General features: G+C 39.3%; 1 protein-coding gene across 1 annotated transcript in view; it reads left to right on the top strand.

Annotated features, from left to right (window-relative positions):
* WDR25 (WD repeat domain 25) overlaps nt 1–17,950 on the top strand; it is a 98,548-nt gene that overhangs the window by 465 nt on the left and 80,133 nt on the right. Inside the window, exon 2 of the mRNA XM_072116185.1 lies at nt 1,197–1,823. Coding sequence (XP_071972286.1) covers nt 1,221–1,823 — 603 coding nt within the window. The 5' untranslated portion in view covers nt 1,197–1,220. The remainder of the gene's footprint in view (nt 1–1,196; nt 1,824–17,950) is intronic.

The following is a 17,950-nucleotide window of genomic DNA, read 5'->3' on the forward strand; positions in this document are numbered from 1 at the left end:
TGCGGGTTTCTTATAGTCTATGAAACAATAAAGATACATCTCTAATAATATTAGTAATATTATATAGTATATTTTGGGATCTTATAACATGGTGTCGCATTTCCCATAATGTAACAGTTCTGCAGCATGTTTCCTTCTTACATTACAGTGTATAATTCCTCTGGTATTCCTCTAGGAAATTTGACAAGTTGGTCTTAAACACCATGGAAATGACTACAACTATAGAACGGAATGTGATTGTGTAAGGACATACCCCCCAATAATAACCCCACTTCTCATTTTAATACAATAATTTTCTGAGAGGAATGATGCTACACAAGTTTTGTTCATGGAGAAGTATTTCTTGTTGGGAGAGCTTGTGAGGACCGTAACATTTCCACTAACTCTTCATCCTTGAATAGGCTTTGCTGGCACAATGGAATATTTTTGTCGACACCATTCTTGAGCAATCGACACTGCTATTTTTAGACCCAGATATGTTAAATAGACTGTAAGCTGTCAGGTGGGTGGTCCCTTTACAGGCGGTCCCCTACTTAAGAACACTCGACTTACATACGACTCCTAGTTAGAAACGGACCACTGGATATTGGTAATTTATTGTACATTAGTCCTAGGCTACAATAAACAGCTGTAACAGTTATCAAATGTGTCTGTAATGATGATTTATTGTTAACATTGATTCTTATGACAACCCAACATTTTTAACATCCAATTGTCACAGAGACCAAAAAAGTTCTGTCTGGGATTACAATGATAAAATATACAGTTCCAACTTGCATACAAATTCAACTTAAGAACAAACCTACAGACCCTATGTTGTATGTAACCCGGGGACTGCCTATAAAGGGGTTTCTATGTGAGTAGAAGAATACGAGTATAAGTCTCTGTGCACTGTTTCCATTTGTCGATAGCATGCAGCGGTTCAGGTTCTGCTTTTTGTCTGTAAACCTTCCATGGATAGGTTGCAGAACAGTTCACAGAGAGAGACCAGAGAGAATCTTTCTTAAATTTCTCCTAAAAATGTTTGCCAAGCATCCAGAATATTTGATCATGTTTTTTTGGGGCTTCCAAAGAGATATGCAGTATAATGTGCAATTTTACAAGGCCAGAAGTTTAGGAGATTCACCTCCAAAAACACAATAACAGCACTTTTGCTATGTATAAACATAATTATCTGTATGTCTTTGTAACCCTAGGATCCTTCCAACTTGTTTACAAGAATGAATTCATTGGTGAACTATGATGATTCTGATTCAGAGACTGAAGATGACAGGAGTCCCCATACACCCCAAGTCCCTAAAGCTCTACCCATGAATCTTGTGCAGCACCAGCCACAAAGCAACACTACTGTGCCCTCTTCGAGTCCAGACACTTTGGCAGGAACATCATCTTTTGGCAGCCTGACAACCCAGTACCCTGTACATGTTCCTAATTATAGTTCTGCATACAAAGGCTTGAGTAATTCCACAATGAAAGTGACTGTCTTGCCCCCTCAGAAGAGATATCAACCCAGCAGTGAGGGTGTGGTGAAGCCCTATGTCCCTAAAAGACTGAGGCAAGACCAATCAAATTTGTCTGTAGAAGTAAAAGGGGGTGAATCAGTAACTTCACAAGATTTAATAAGCCACTCTGCAAGGAATATCTATAGAGTCTCAGATTATATTGGACCTCATTTACCCTTAAAGTACCAAAGCAGTGGAATACCTACAAAAGTGATATTCAGGATGAAGGAGCATACAGGACCAGTTAACCGGGTCCAGTGGTGTCCAATGAAGGAGTTCAGTCATTTACTACTCTCTGCATCCATGGACGGAACGTGCAAGGTAACTACCCTGTTTCCCCGAAAATAAGAGCCCCCCCCCTTTCCCAAAAAAAAGACTTGGTACAATTTTTTTCAAGATTAAAAATATAAGGCCTCCCCTGAAAATAAGACCTTGTGTCAGTAATTGCTACAGCTCCCCCCATATCGTACATTAGCATCAGTAGTATACTGAGATACTGCAAGAGGTTGTGACATGGGTGAGGAATTCATGGGATAGAATACACTGAATGCGTTGCGAATCCACTACGAGCAACTACCTGAACAAGAATGGCCGATTTAAGTGCTATTGCTATACATGACAGATTGAGGCCAATGATTCCAATAAAATGTCAGCATATAATGTACAGTTTCGAAAGTTATAAGAATTGTAAAGAAGTTGCAGATTTTTTTTGTCAAACGGCACTAAGCAAAATGTGAGTTCATGCTACCTTAGGGCTGGGCAACAAGTCCTGCAAAATCCATAGGATAGAATATATATATATATATATATATATATACACAGAAAAGTACACAGCACTGCAAGCAAGGGGTGACGTGAAACATTGATCACAGATATTAGATACAGAAGCTTAGATATTAAAAGGGCATACAGTAACTATAAATAAACTTTACCACTCTGTATGCAGTAAATGCTTTTAAAGGGAACCTGTCTCCACATGTTTCACAAAATTAGCTAGTGACAGGCTTCCATAGAGCCCTATTAACTAAATGCCCTCCTTCTTTTAGCTTAAATTTGTTTCCCTCATATCCCCATAAAATCAACTTTATCTTACCTGGCATCTCCTGGCATATCGCACACTGTAATAGATTAGCTAAAATTGCAGATCCCTGATGGCATCATGGAGAGTGACGATCTAAGCCAATATGGTGGTGCAATGTTAACACTGATCACAGGAGAGGGATCAGTCTGTAAGCCCTTTCCATACACCCACAGCCGACATGTGACGTACTAATACTGGCGTTGTTTCTCTATGGTAGAATCAACCTTTTCAAAATTATATACCTTCCCAAATGTTTATACCTGTTGCAGCTCAATGGTATTTTCTGTGAAGATCAGAGGTTGCACAAAATTTTCCCAAAAGAATAAAAATACTCTTCTTACCATTTTAAGGAGAGTTTTTAGCCAAGGGGGAGTATAAAATTTCCAGAAATACAAATAATCCTTAGGCGTATAGTATGTTGTTAGACGTTAAGAAAATTGTTACTCCCGTAGCAGCGTCAAACAAATACTGCAGTGTAGCCCAAATACCACCCCAGAAATGCGTATTAATACAAAAACGCCGCTCCCCCAGACCAGGCAGCGGCTGATGTCCATAGTGGCAATGGAACTACAGCAAAGTAGACTCAAAGTAAAAGAAATAAATATCCAAAGACAACTGTTTATTTCATAATGGCTAGAACTTAAAATCTATTGATTCGAAACGCGTCAGCCCTCACGATCCTGGTTCCTGGATGTTTGTAACCACAATGAAATAATCAGTTGTTTCAAGATACTTTTTGCTACTGTGGATAAATACTGATCCCGGCTCAGCTTTTTTCTACCCATTCTGTGGAAAGACCGTTTACAGCTCCAAGAAGTTTGGTGGGATGATTTTGTCTTTTTTTTTCTTTTTTATAAATGGAAGAATTTTATGTTCATGTTAATTCTTATGTAAATGTTAATTTCTTTTTTTTCTATGGGGTGACCAGCTAACTTTATATCTCAGCCCACTGTGCTCAGGGAATCCTTGTAATATCATTAGTGACATCACAGGATCCCTCTGCGGGTTTAGTGCTCCGTATGAGCTCATTATTGGGGGCTGCTGCTCTGGCAATATACTTTGTTACTGTTTCATTGTGCCTTATAGTCCAAAATACATTGAACCCCAGCTTAGCAGTCAGTATTCCCCCAGCTCCAGGCTGCTGTAATAAAGCACGCTGATAGGAATATTATATTTTATCCTAAACTGTGAGGTAACAGGGAACATTCCTGAGCATTTAGATGGATTGAATCGTACCTTATGTCAGTGTGGTATATCTATTGCCCCTTTCCTGTCAGGACAGTGAGAGAGAAATATGGATGTGTTATCTCTGTAGGCACAGGAGGTTATTGCTGATTGCCAGGCCTTCTCTTAATCTAGAGCAGTTCATCTGCTTGAAAGATGTTAACGTTTGGATTTTATTGCAACCTGGATGTTTAATATAAAGAAAGATTCAAAGTTTACCATGAGCTGGACCTGGAATGTGTTCATTGTGTGAAAGTAGCCTGACATAGGTGCCACCGATATATAGACTTCAAATATGCTATTTATTAAAAATCCCTGAATTTACCTTTCTGTTTTTGTGTGGAGCTTTACTGATTGTTCATTCTGTACCACAAGAGGGCGACATTTGATAAAATAAAACTTGTTTATAAGTGTTTGAGGCTCTGCCTCTTTACTGAGCTCATATAAGTCAGTGTGGATAAAGTTGACAACTATAGTGGAGGAGAAAGAACAGGTCTCTCTGTCCTGCCTTTACTTTATTCAGCCACTTCTTATCCTGCCAGCTGCACTTGAACGTAGTTCCTCTCTCTACACTTCCTTTGGCTCCTCCATGGTCTCCTGGGTGTGGATCTGCAGCAACGCTCCTCTTTTCATGGCAGTAGAAGGTTTCCCTATAATCTCTCTATAATGGACATCTAGTGCTAGGTAAACGTTGCTACCTTATTACAGCGTTGTGCTTGAGGACAGGTAGAGCAACCCAAAAAACGTATAGTGTGGTTAAATAGAAAAAAATTTAATGGAAGAAAAACACAACACTGGTAATAAAGCACAAGATTTATTATATTACAGAGAGTAATGAGAACTGTATGTTATAGTGAGCCCTGCACCTGTGTGACATCACATGAACATGGACATCTAGGAAACTGTGAGGAATTGATACAGAAAGTATATGGAAAATTGTATTACTTTTCATTACACAAACAAAATCAATTATTTGCTGAAATTGGACAAACCCCTTTAAAGGGAACCTACCACCACATATCTACCTATAAAGGCAGATAGGGTGGTAGGTGGACCTATAGGACGTGAGGATAGCCCTTTTAACCCCTTCCCGACGCGCACCGTACTAGTACGGCGCGCGCCCGGTGCAGGGAGAGGGCTCGCGGGCCAAGCCCTTTCCATAGCCGGTAAATCTCTGCTGCATATTGCACCAAAGGCTTACTGGTAACACCCGCGATCGGTGCTTTCACTGCGATCGCTGCCGGCAATGCTGCCGGAGGCTCCAAATAGATGGTGCCGCATGGGCCATCTTGCCGCGGATCGCCGCTCCCCGATGACGTCACGGGGAGCGGTGATCTTTTGCCATGACAGCTACGGGTCTCACGAAGGCCCGAAGCTGTCTCGTTTTAACCCATTCATTACAATGTGCTATCAGCACATTGTAATGAATGAGGAGTAAAATCCCCATATACTGCCATATTGCAGTATGGCACTATATGGTAGGGTCGATCAGACAACCTAGGGTTGAAGTACCCTAGGGAGTCTGAAAAATAGTAAAAATAAAAGTAAAAAAAAAGTTAAAAAAAAAAAATTATAATAAAAAAACCTAAAAATTCAAATCACCCCCCTTTCCCTAGAACTGATATTAATATTAATAAACCGTAAAAATCATAAACACATTAGGTATCCCCGTGTTCAAAAATGTCCGATCTATCAAAATATAATAATGGTTTTTCACTGCGTTTACCACGTAAAGTCAAAAATGAAATTTTTTTGCCATTTTGGAAAATATAAAAAAATTAATAAAAAGTGATCAAAAGGTCGCACATTCCAAAAAATGATAGCAATGAAAACGCCATCAAAAGTCGCAAAAAAATGACACCACGCACAGCTCCGTACACCAAAGTATGAAAAAGTTATTGCCGCCAGAAGATGGCAAAATCAAAAAAAATTTTTGTACAGGAGGTTTTAATTTTTTTTAAATGTATGAAAACATTATAAAACCTATACAAATTTGGTATCCCCGTAATCGTACCGACCCAAAGAATAAAGTAGACATGTCATTTGTGGCGCACAGTGAAAGCTGTAAAATCCAAGCCCACAAGAAAACGTTGCAAATGTGTTTTTTCACCATTTTCACTGCATTTGGATTTTTTTCCCTGCTTCCCAGTACGCGCCATGGAATATTAAATACCGTCACTACGAAGTGCAATTTGTTACGCAGAAAATAAGCCATAACAGAGCTCTTTATGTGGAAAAATAAAAAAGTTATAGATTTTTGAAGGTGGGGAGTGAAAAATGGAAGTGAAAAAACTAAAAAAGGCTAAGTCGTTAAGGGGTTAAGGGCTAATCCTCTCGTCCTTGCAATCTTTAGCAAACTTTTATTCAGTATATATGTAAATTTCCGTACGCGGCTACTGGGGCATGGAGTAGCCAGTTTGCTGCTATGTAATCGGACACATCGCTGACTTTCATGTTGCTTGTTTACTGGAGTGTAAAGCAGATTAGGAGGGAGGATTATTAGAGTCAAAGTAAGTGGTCAAAGAAACACTTTGACAGGTCCTATCTTTTTCCCGGGTACGGAACGGTACGGTGCCGCATGTGTGCGGCACCGTAGCGCTCCCGTAGGGTGCCGTGCGCCCATTGCTGCCTATGGGGGACGTATATCGGCCGTATATACGTCCCCCATACGTTAGTGTGAATGTAGCCTAACAAATAGGAAGGAATCTTTAATTCCAGGTGACCTTTACAAATAGATTTTTGAAATATTTTAACCTCTTTGACAGCTTTTTGCAGTCAATTGTTTCATGGCATAACCCCTTTAATGAAATCTTTACTGGTGGGCTGGGGGTTGATGTGAAAAAACCTATACTTACCGGTACTTCTCTCTGCGCACTCAGTGTGCACAGGGTTGCCAGGCCGGCTGATGGCAATGTGGGAATTCGGGAGCGCCAAGGGTGGTAGCTATAGTTTTATTTTTTTCACAGCAACGCCCAGCCTGACAGAAAAAAGTTTTTAGGTTATAACCTTACCCATATTCAAGTAGACCAGATCATTTAGAGGGAAAGAAAACATATAAAAAATAGCGAGGGAATAGAGAGAAGAAAAGAAAGAAAAAGTAATTTTCGGCTGATTTCTGAAAACTGTTGAAAATTTCTTAGCATTTATAATTTGTGGGTTGTGCCCTCCCTCACTCAGGCTTTGCCCCAACGGCTGTCATAGACGTAAATTGACTCATCAAAATAATTTATTTGATGTTTATTTCGCACTCACAGGACACTTAGTCTTAATGATAGTTGAATTGCCGGATATTTATTTTGCTTGTTCGCAGCAGAATAATCATTACTTTTGTGCTGAAGTGTTTCCTTGATACAAATGTGGAGATCGTGTTCTGCAAAATAATTTTGGCCGTGGACACAAATGGCATTAAATAGAAATAAATATATTAGTCTTCTGTTAGGTTGATGGAGATTCTATACCGCAGATGCTTAGCTGTATGTGTTTTCAGAAAGTTAGAGAGCAAGCAATAAATCTCCCAATGGTTCTACCATGGGAGTTGTCATCTTTTTAAGCCTTTTGGCCATCATCATCACATGGTCATATTCAGTTCATGAAATACGGACTATAAGGCCAGCGACACATGTGGCGTTTTGAACCCGTTTTTGGGCAGTTTTTTAACAGTCTATTAAAAAACACATGCGGGCCGCGGGCCGCCCCGATGGGTACAGCTTGGTCTGCGTTTACAAACGCAGACAAAAATGCACGTTTTTACGAAGTGCGTTTTCAGATCGTTAAAAACGCATGCGTAAAAAACCGCATTTTCAAAAAACGCATGAGTTTTTAAAAAACGGATGCGTTTTTAACGATCTGAAAACGCACTTAGTAAAAACGGCCCAAAAACGCCATGTGTGTCTTCACCCTAAGGCATAAAAAAGAGTTGCCAAATGTCTCAAAAATACACCAAAGAAAGAAAAAACTATGATACATGTCCCCCCATTGAGTTTTTGCTCCCACCCCTGACTCTGATGCCCTGAGAGGCGGATGGTCACCTTCTACCTCTCCCCTCAGTGAGTTACATTTTTCTAATAGTTTCTTATTAATCAAATGCCTCCAATCAACTGGGCACCTTGTTACCTTTCACCCCATATCAGGAAAGAGCACAGTATGTTCTAGCTACTCAAAATTTGCAAAGATGATAGATCTAGCCCCCCTGACCCTGGTAGTGGATGCTCCTAATTGTGGTTTATGTTCATATTAGGTACATATGATTTTCCATTGTCTTGTGGTTGCACTTTTGGCAGGAATGAAGCTAAACCCAGATCCGCCAGCTTGATAATTAGATATATTTTCTTTGAACCTATGCACCAGGCACACTTCCTACCTAAACAAACTTTAAAAACATGGACCCCTGGGGTCAGCGGACTCCAAGCCAAGGTTTCTCTGACAGATCCTGTCTGGGTACTACAGTGTGAGGGTAGCTTTGCATTGGTGTTGGCACTGAATTACCTCTGCGCATCCTTCACGTTTTGTCTCTGAGATACTTCAGTGTTGTCTCCACGTTTGCAAAAAACGGAAGGTTTAACATTGCATTGAAAGCATAACACATGTTTCTCAGCCTCATCAGTGAAAAAACCCTGACATTTCATCAGTTTTTTTTTTTTTTTTTTTGCCGACCTATTTCTATTGCCTTCCATGATCCGCTTCCGTGAAAAAATGGGATATTTCATAATTTTTTATCCACGGTAAAATAAAGCCATTATTGGTACAGAAGCCTCCTTGCCTGTGTTACAAACAAGGGCATATTTAATTCATTTAGAGCTCCATAGTCTACAAAAGATAGCGGAGGATTTCCAAACATAATTAAATCAGCCCATTATAATAATTCTCGGAGGAGGCTCAATTATGCCCTTCCACCATGCCAGGGAGGATCTATGCCTGCCAGTCAGTGTGTCACATTTGAAGACTGTGTTCGCAGACGTATGCAGATCTTCAGCTTGTTTATGAAACGACAATGAAGCTATAATTTCCTGCAATTAGCACATGTTAATAAGCCAAGGCTATGATGAAGGCTGAGGAAACAGGAAAGGTGTGAGAACAGCCATGGAGTATTGCTACATAGCAACATAGGGGGAGATTTACCATCAAGTTTCTGAGGTAAAACTGTTCTAGTTGCCCATGGCAACCATTTAGAGTTCAGCTTTAATTTTATAAACAGCTGTGGGAAAATGAAAACTGAGCTCTGATTGGTTGCCATGGGCAATTAGAAAAGTTCTGCTCTAAGAGACTTGTGATAAATCTCCCCCTATATATTATTGGATTCATATGTACCAACCAGTTTATGGCTAGTTTACATAGCTAAATATTGGCTAGTAAGTTACAGTGCTGTAAGAATATGGAGAGGACTCACAGGCTGAGCCCTCTCTGTACAGACCAAGTGTTTGTTGCAGCAAAGACCCAGCTCTAACACCTGTAATCCATTCTGGCACCCGGCAAAGCGGCCATTTCTGGAGATATGTTACAGTGTGCCACACTGTAACAGATCATCAGTAAAACAGCTGTATATAGTAGGAATGATCAGACCCTGTAGGCTTAAAGTACTCCATGGGTTGTGCAAATACAGTGACAAAATGTCTATTGACAGAGAGAAAAAAAGTCATTGGGGCAGATTTATCAAGCTGTCTGAAAGTCAGAATATTTCTAGTTGCCCATGGTAACCAATCACAGCTTCCCTTTGAAATATTCATGAGCTCTGGTAAAATGTAAGCTGAGCTGTGATTGGTTGCCATGGGCAACTAGAAATATTCTGACTTTCAGACAGCTTGATAAATCTGCCCCATTATGTTATTTGGGTTAATTGATAAAGGTAGAACATTTTTATTACAAAAAAATGTCAGATTAAGTTTTTTTTTTTTTTTTAAATAATGCGCAGAATGGGGCATATTTACTTACCTGGACAACAAAGATCGTGCGCCTGATTTCCGGCATGTGTTGCTTGTCTTGCGACGCAATTTTGAGGTTAAATTCCGCGCTCAGCCCGAATCTGTCAGAACGTCCGATGGCCCGCACCCCTGATTTCTGTTGCATGAAAGTCGGCGCGATTACGGCAAAATCCGATCACACGCGACACAAACCCCTTCTAAATCCCTGTCCCAGCAGTGCAAATCCCAAAAATATCTAAAAGCCGGCGAAAGTGGGTCGTGCGGACCCTAAGTAAATAAACCCCAATGAGTTGCTAAAACTTCACTAGCATTATATATGAAACCCCAAATTGTGGTATTAAAAACTAAATCTCGTCTTAAATAAATTCTTTAAGAATTGGGATACTGCTAAATTCTCTGGAAGAATTCGCTCATCCAGCTTCATATTTTCACATGTTTGGGAGTCCGGGTAAGCGTGTCTTTGGTGTCTCCTTGGAGTGACCCCAGTAATGTTGCTGTGCTCCTACTGTCCACCTTGTTGAATGCTGCTCATTAATTTGCTGCTGTGTAGAATTGATGAGAATAATCTTTTCTACTGTTTTTGCCATGGTAACACAAGCTTTGGTGGTGGTAGAAACCTTGGCCTGGGTCTATCCTCTAGTTGGCAGTATGTGCACAGTGCACGATTTTCCCTCCTTCAGGTCCTATGTCTCGCTCTATCAATTTAGGACCAGTTCCTTATAAAAAGAAAAGAAAATCCATGAAACGCATAAGCCGTCACCCTCCATAATGTAAAGCTAGATGACCGCTGAAGCTTCCACATCTCTTGGTACCCTATAGACACAGTGCCTGGTTATGTCACACAGGACTATGTCACTATAATCATGGGCAGTCTATCAAAGCTGGATGATAATCTTTTTTGCAACTATTTCAACCAAAGAAAAATGAATACCAAAGCTTTGTTTCCTATTACAGGCAGGATGTTATAGAGTTAGAGGAGCTGAATGGATTTTAAATAGTGTCCTATAGATCGTTAGCATGTTATAGAGCAGCAGGAACTAAAATGATAGTGCATAGTGTCCTATAGAGAGGCAGAAAGAGCTGCACGTAATGTGCAGTGTCCTATAGAGAGGCAGAAGGAGATGCACATAATGTGCATAGTGTCCTATAGAGAGGCAGAAGGAGATGCACATAATGTGCATAGTGTCCTATAGAGAGGCAGAAGGAGATGCACATAATGTGCATAGTGTCCTATAGAGAGGCAGAAGGAGATGCACATAATGTGCATAGTGTCCTATAGAGAGGCAGAAGGAGATGCACATAATGTGCATAGTGTCCTATAGAGAGGCAGAAGGAGATGCACATAATGTGCATAGTGTCCTATAGAGAGGCAGAAGGAGATGCACATAATGTGCATAGTGTCCTATAGAGAGGCAGAAGGAGATGCACATAATGTGCATAGTGTCCTATAGAGAGGCAGAAGGAGATGCACATAATGTGCATAGTGTCCTATAGAGAGGCAGAAGGAGATGCACATAATGTGCATAGTGTCCTATAGAGAGGCAGAAGGAGATTCACATAATGTGCATAGTGTCCTATAGAGAGGCAGAAGGAGATTCACATAATGTGCATAGTGTCCTATAGAGAGACAGAAGGAGATGCACATAATGTGCATAGTGCCCTATAGAGAGGCAGAATGTTATAGAGAAGAATAAGCTGAACACATTGTACATGGTGCCCTATAGCATGCCTCATGTTATAGAGCTGAAGGAGCAGACCATATTGTTCATGATGTCCTATAGAGAGGTAGAATATTCTAGAGCAGGAGCTGTGCAGATTTGTTAATGGTGTCCTTTCTTCAGGTAGCATGTTATAGTATAGGAGGAACTGAGTAGATTGTATATCGTGCCCTGTAGACAAGGTGGCATAGGACATGTTATAGAGCATGAGAAGCAGATTCATAAATATTGGAACACATTTACTAAGAACAGTGCAAACTGTACTATGTGCAGTTTGCCTGTGTTTAGTGTTCTTTATGAATCTGGCACCACCTGCACAGCTCTGACAGAGTGCACCACTATTTTTTGGTGCACCTTTAATATGGGCCGTGCGACACACTTCTGTCAGACTTTTCATGATAAATATGGCGCACGGTCCGACTGAGCACCAGTACACCGGTATGGAATAGTGCAGCCGCGCCACAAAACTGTTGCGTGCGACACAAACTTCTTAAATATAGGTGCAAGCAGTATGGACCTAAAAGAACAGGCAAAGTCCAAAAGCAGGCAGCAATTTGTAGAGTTGGAGGAGCTGAGAACATTGCACATAGTTTCTTATCTGTATGCAGCATGTTATAGAGTAGGGGGAACTGAGCAGATTGTGCATAGTGGCCTGTAACATGCAAAAGGCTGTAGAGCAGGAGAAGCTGTGCAGAGTCATATACACTCACCGGCCACTTTATTAGGTACACCTGTCCAACTGCTCGTTAACACTTAATTTCTAATCAGCCAATCACATGGCGGCAACTCAGTGCATTTAGGCATGTAGACATGGTCAAGACAATCTCCTGCAGTTCAAACCGAGCATCAGTATGGGGAAGAAAGGTGATTTGAGTGCCTTTGAACGTGGCATGGTTGTTGGTGCCAGAAGGGCTGGTCTGAGTATTTCAGAAACTGCTGATCTACTGGGATTTTCATGCACAACCATCTCTAGGGTTTACAGAGAATGGTCCGAAAAAGAAAAAAAATCCAGTGAGCGGCAGTTCTGTGGGCGGAAATGCCTTGTTGATGCCAGAGGAGAATGGGCAGACTGGTTCGAGCTGATAGAAAGGCAACAGTGACTCAAATCGCCACCCGTTACAACCAAGGTAGGCAGAAGAGCATCTCTGAACGCACAGTACATCGAACTTTGAGGCAGATGGGCTACAGCAGCAGAAGACCACACCGGGTGCCACTCCTTTCAGCTAAGAACAGGAAACTGAGGCTACAATTTGCACAAGCTCATTGGACAGTAAATTGGACAGTAGAAGATTGGAAAAACGTTGCCTGGTCTGATGAGTTTCGATTTCTGCTGCGACATTCGGATGGTAGGGTCAGAATTTGGCGTCAACAACATGAAAGCATGGATCCATCCTGCCTTGTATCAACGGTTCAGGCTGGTGGTGGTGGTGTCATGGTGTGGGGAATATTTTCTTGGCACTCTTTGGGCCCCTTGGTACCAATTGAGCATCGTTGCAACGCCACAACCTACCTGAGTATTGTTGCTGACCATGTCCATCCCTTTATGACCACAATGTACCCAACATCTGATGGCTACTTTCAGCAGGATAATGCGCCATGTCATAAAGCTGGAATAATCTCAGACTGGTTTCTTGAACATGACAATGAGTTCACTGTACTCAAATGGCCTCCACAGTCACCAGATCTCAATCCAATAGAGCATCTTTGGGATGTGGTGGAACGGGAGATTCGCATCATGGATGTGCAGCCGACAAATCTGCGGCAACTGTGTGATGCCATCATGTCAATATGGACCAAAATCTCTGAGGAATGCTTCCAGCACCTTGTTGAATCTATGCCACGAAGAATTGAGTTCTGAAGGCAAAAGGGGTTCCAACCCGTTACTAGCATGGAGTACCTAATAAAGTGGCCGTTGAGTGTATAGTGTCCCTTGTGCAGGGGGCATGTTATGAAGTAGAAGGAACTGAGCAGATTGTACATAGAGTCCTATAGAAAATCAGCATGTTATAGAGCAGGAGGAGTTGTGGATATTGCACATAGTGTCCTATAAAGAGGCAGCATGTTATAGAGCATGTTAAATAGTGTCCTATCTGCAGGCAGCATTTTGTAAAGTAGAAGAAAGTTGATCCGATTGTATAAAGTGTCCTGTAGACAGGCAACATGTTATAGAGTAGGATGGACTGAGAAGATTGTACATGGTGTCCTACAGAGAGTCAGAATGTTATAGAGCAGGAGGAGCCGAGCAAATTGTACATAGTGTTTGATAGTGAGGAAGCATGGTATAAAGCAGGAGGAGCTGTGCAGGTTGATTCAAGTACATTGTCTTATCTGCAGGCAGCAGGTGTCATACTGAGTTAATTGACATTTTATTTTACTTTTATGGGGCATATTAATATAGTTATATTATTGTACACAGGGGGCAGTATTATAGTAGTTATATTCTTGTACATAGTGGGCAGTATTATAGTAGTTATATTCTTGTACATAGTGGGCAGTATTATAGTAGTTATATTCTTGTACATAGGGGGCAGTATTATACTAGTTATATTCCTGTACATAGGGGGCAGTATTATAGTAGTTATATTCTTGTACATAGGGGGCAGTATTATAGTAGTTATATTCTTGTACATAGGGGGCAGTATTATAGTAGTTATATTCTTGTACATAGGGAGCAGTATTATAGTAGTTATATTCTTGTACATAGGGGGCAGTATTATAGTAGTTATATTCCTGTACATAGGGAGCTGAATTATAGTAGTTATATTCTTGTACATAGGGGGCAGTATTATAGTAGTTATATTCTTGTACATATGAGGCAGTATTATAGTAGTTATATTCTTGTACATAGTGGGCATTATTATACTAGTTATATTCCTGTACATAGGGAGCTGAATTATAGTAGTTATATTCTTGTACATTGGGGGCAGTATTATAGTAGTTATATTCTTGTACATAGGAGGCAGTATTATAGTAGTTATATTCCTGTACATAGGGAGCAGTATTATAGTAGTTATATTCTTGTACATAGGGGGCAGTATTATACTAGTTATATTCCTGTACATAGGGAGCTGAATTATAGTAGTTATATTCTTGTACATAGGGGGCAGTATTATAGTAGTTATATTCTTGTACATAGGGGCATTATTATAGTAGTTATATTCTTGTACATAGGGGGCAGTATTATAGTAGTTATATTCTTGTACATAGGGGGCAGTATTATAGTAGTTATATTCTTGTACATAGGGGGCAGTATTATACTAGTTATATTCTTGTACATAGGGGGCAGTATTATAGTAGTTATATTCTTGTACATAGAGGGCAGTATTATAGTAGTTATATTCTTGTACATAGGGGGCAGTATTATAGTACTTATATTCTTGTACATTGGGGCAGTATTATAGTAGTTATATTCTTGTACATAGGAGGCAGTATTATAGTAGTTATAGTCTTGTACATAGGGGCAGTATTATAGTAGTTATATTCTTGTACATAGAGAGCAGTATTATAGTAGTTATATTCTTGTACATAGGGGGCAGTATTATAGTACTTATATTCTTGTACATTGGGGGCAGTATTATAGTAGTTATATTCTTGTACATAGGAGCAGTATTATAGTAGTTATATTCTTGTACATAGGGAGCAGTATTATAGTAGTTATATTCTTGTACATAGGGGGCAGTATTATAGTAGTTATATTCTTGTACATAGAAGGCAGTATTATAGTACTTATATTCTTGTACATAGGGAGCTGAATTATAGTAGTTATATTCTTGTACATAGGGGGCAGTATTATAGTAGTTATATTCTTGTACATATGAGGCAGTATTATAGTAGTTATATTCTTGTACATAGTGGGCATTATTATACTAGTTATATTCCTGTTCATAGGGAGCTGAATTATAGTAGTTATATTCTTGTACATTGGGGGCAGTATTATAGTAGTTATATTCTTGTACATAGGAGGCAGTATTATAGTAGTTATATTCTTGTACATAGTGGGCAGTATTATAGTAGTTATATTCTTGTACATAGGGGGCAGTATTATACTAGTTATATTCCTGTACATAGGGAGCTGAATTATAGTAGTTATATTCTTGTACATAGGGGGCAGTATTATAGTAGTTATATTCTTGTACATATGAGGCAGTATTATAGTAGTTATATTCTTGTACATAGGGGCATTATTATAGTAGTTATATTCTTGTACATAGGGGGCAGTATTATAGTAGTTATATTCTTGTACATAGGGGGCAGTATTATAGTAGTTATATTCTTGTACATAGGGGGCAGTATTATAGTAGTTATATTCTTGTACATAGGGGGCAGTATTATACTAGTTATATTCTTGTACATAGGGGGCAGTATTATAGTAGTTATATTCTTGTACATAGTGGGCAGTATTATAGTAGTTATATTCTTGTACATAGGGGGCAGTATTATACTAGTTATATTCCTGTACATAGGGAGCTGAATTATAGTAGTTATATTCTTGTACATAGGGGGCAGTATTATAGTAGTTATATTCTTGTACATAGGAGGCAGTATTATAGTAGTTATATTCTTGTACATAGGGGCATTATTATAGTAGTTATATTCTTGTACATAGGGGGCAGTATTATAGTAGTTATATTCTTGTACATAGGGGGCAGTATTATAGTAGTTATATTCTTGTACATAGGGGGCAGTATTATACTAGTTATATTCTTGTACATAGGGGGCAGTATTATAGTAGTTATATTCTTGTACATAGAGGGCAGTATTATAGTAGTTATATTCTTGTACATAGGGGGCAGTATTATAGTACTTATATTCTTGTACATTGGGGCAGTATTATAGTAGTTATATTCTTGTACATAGGAGGCAGTATTATAGTAGTTATAGTCTTGTACATAGGGGCAGTATTATAGTAGTTATATTCTTGTACATAGAGAGCAGTATTATAGTAGTTATATTCTTGTACATAGGGGGCAGTATTATAGTACTTATATTCTTGTACATTGGGGGCAGTATTATAGTAGTTATATTCTTGTACATAGGAGCAGTATTATAGTAGTTATATTCTTGTACATAGGGAGCAGTATTATAGTAGTTATATTCTTGTACATAGGGGGCAGTATTATAGTAGTTATATTCTTGTACATAGAAGGCAGTATTATAGTACTTATATTCTTGTACATAGGGGGCAGTATTATAGTACTTATATTCTTGTACATTGGGGGCAGTATTATAGTAGTTATATTCTTGTACATAGGAGGCAGTATTATAGTAGTTATAGTCTTGTACATAGGGGGCAGTATTATAGTAGTTATATTCTTGTACATAGGGACCAGTATTATAGTAGTTATATTCTTGTACATAGGGACCAGTATTATAGTAGTTATATTCTTGTACATAGGGGGCAGTATTATAGTACTTATATTCTTGTACATAAAATGCAGTATTATAGTACTTATATTCTTGTACATAGGGGCAGTATTATAGTAGTTATATTCTTGTACATAGGGAGCAGTATTATAGTAGTTATATTCTTGTACATAGGGGGCAGTATTATAGTACTTATATTCTTGTACATAAAATGCAGTATTATAGTACTTATATTCTTGTACATAAAATGCAGTATTATAATGTATTTTACTAAGGGGCAGTTTAATAGTAGTTACATTCTTGTTATCTCTTTCTCTGTGCTGTACATATTATTTTAAACCATGTATCAACAACTTGTGTGGAGTTTAGTAACTCCACCTACAACACATGACCACACCCACTTGTTTTGACACCGCCCACATATTGGGGCCACTCCTGGACAACCCCTTAAAGGTATAACAGTGCTGTAAAACTGAATGTCATTATTGAATATGCTATCGGCATACTGGCTAGCAACACCACAGTGTTACCATAGTAACAAGGCTATCGATGAAAGATCTTGGCCTATACTGGAAAAAAAGGGAGAAAGATACTACGACCATCATAGTGATGTATGATGTGAGGAGTCCTTGCTTCCCATTGTTATGATGACTACAGAGATTGCAGAAAAAGGGATTCCTTGTATCATATATCCCTATGATGCATGGAGTCCTGTCACTGGCACTGTGGTCGTTCTGTGATTCATGGCCTGACCACAGCTTTAATGAACCCCTTTCTGGCTGGGGACATTGGAGCCTGTATGTCCAGGTCAATTTTTACAGTTTTGTTCTGCTATTTTTAAAATTATTATATCTTTGGAACCGCTTTATATATCATTTCAAGACATGAAAGACTTTAACATGATTTTTTTTTTTTAGAATTATCAGACAAATAACTAAAATTGATAAAAATATGCTTTTGTCACATTGTATAAACCTTTACCAAAACATGTCTCAAAAATGTACAATGTCAATCCCTAACCATTTTCTGGGTTGACAGATTGCAGAGGGGGCTTATACTTCTTTATCTCCCCCTCTGCACTCTCCCTTCAGCTGACAGTCTGGGGATGTCTCACTTCAATCTCTCCTGATCCGTGACACCTAA

Source organism: Engystomops pustulosus, chromosome 7 (assembly GCF_040894005.1).
Source record: "Engystomops pustulosus chromosome 7, aEngPut4.maternal, whole genome shotgun sequence".
Lineage (NCBI taxonomy): Eukaryota > Metazoa > Chordata > Amphibia > Anura > Leptodactylidae > Engystomops > Engystomops pustulosus.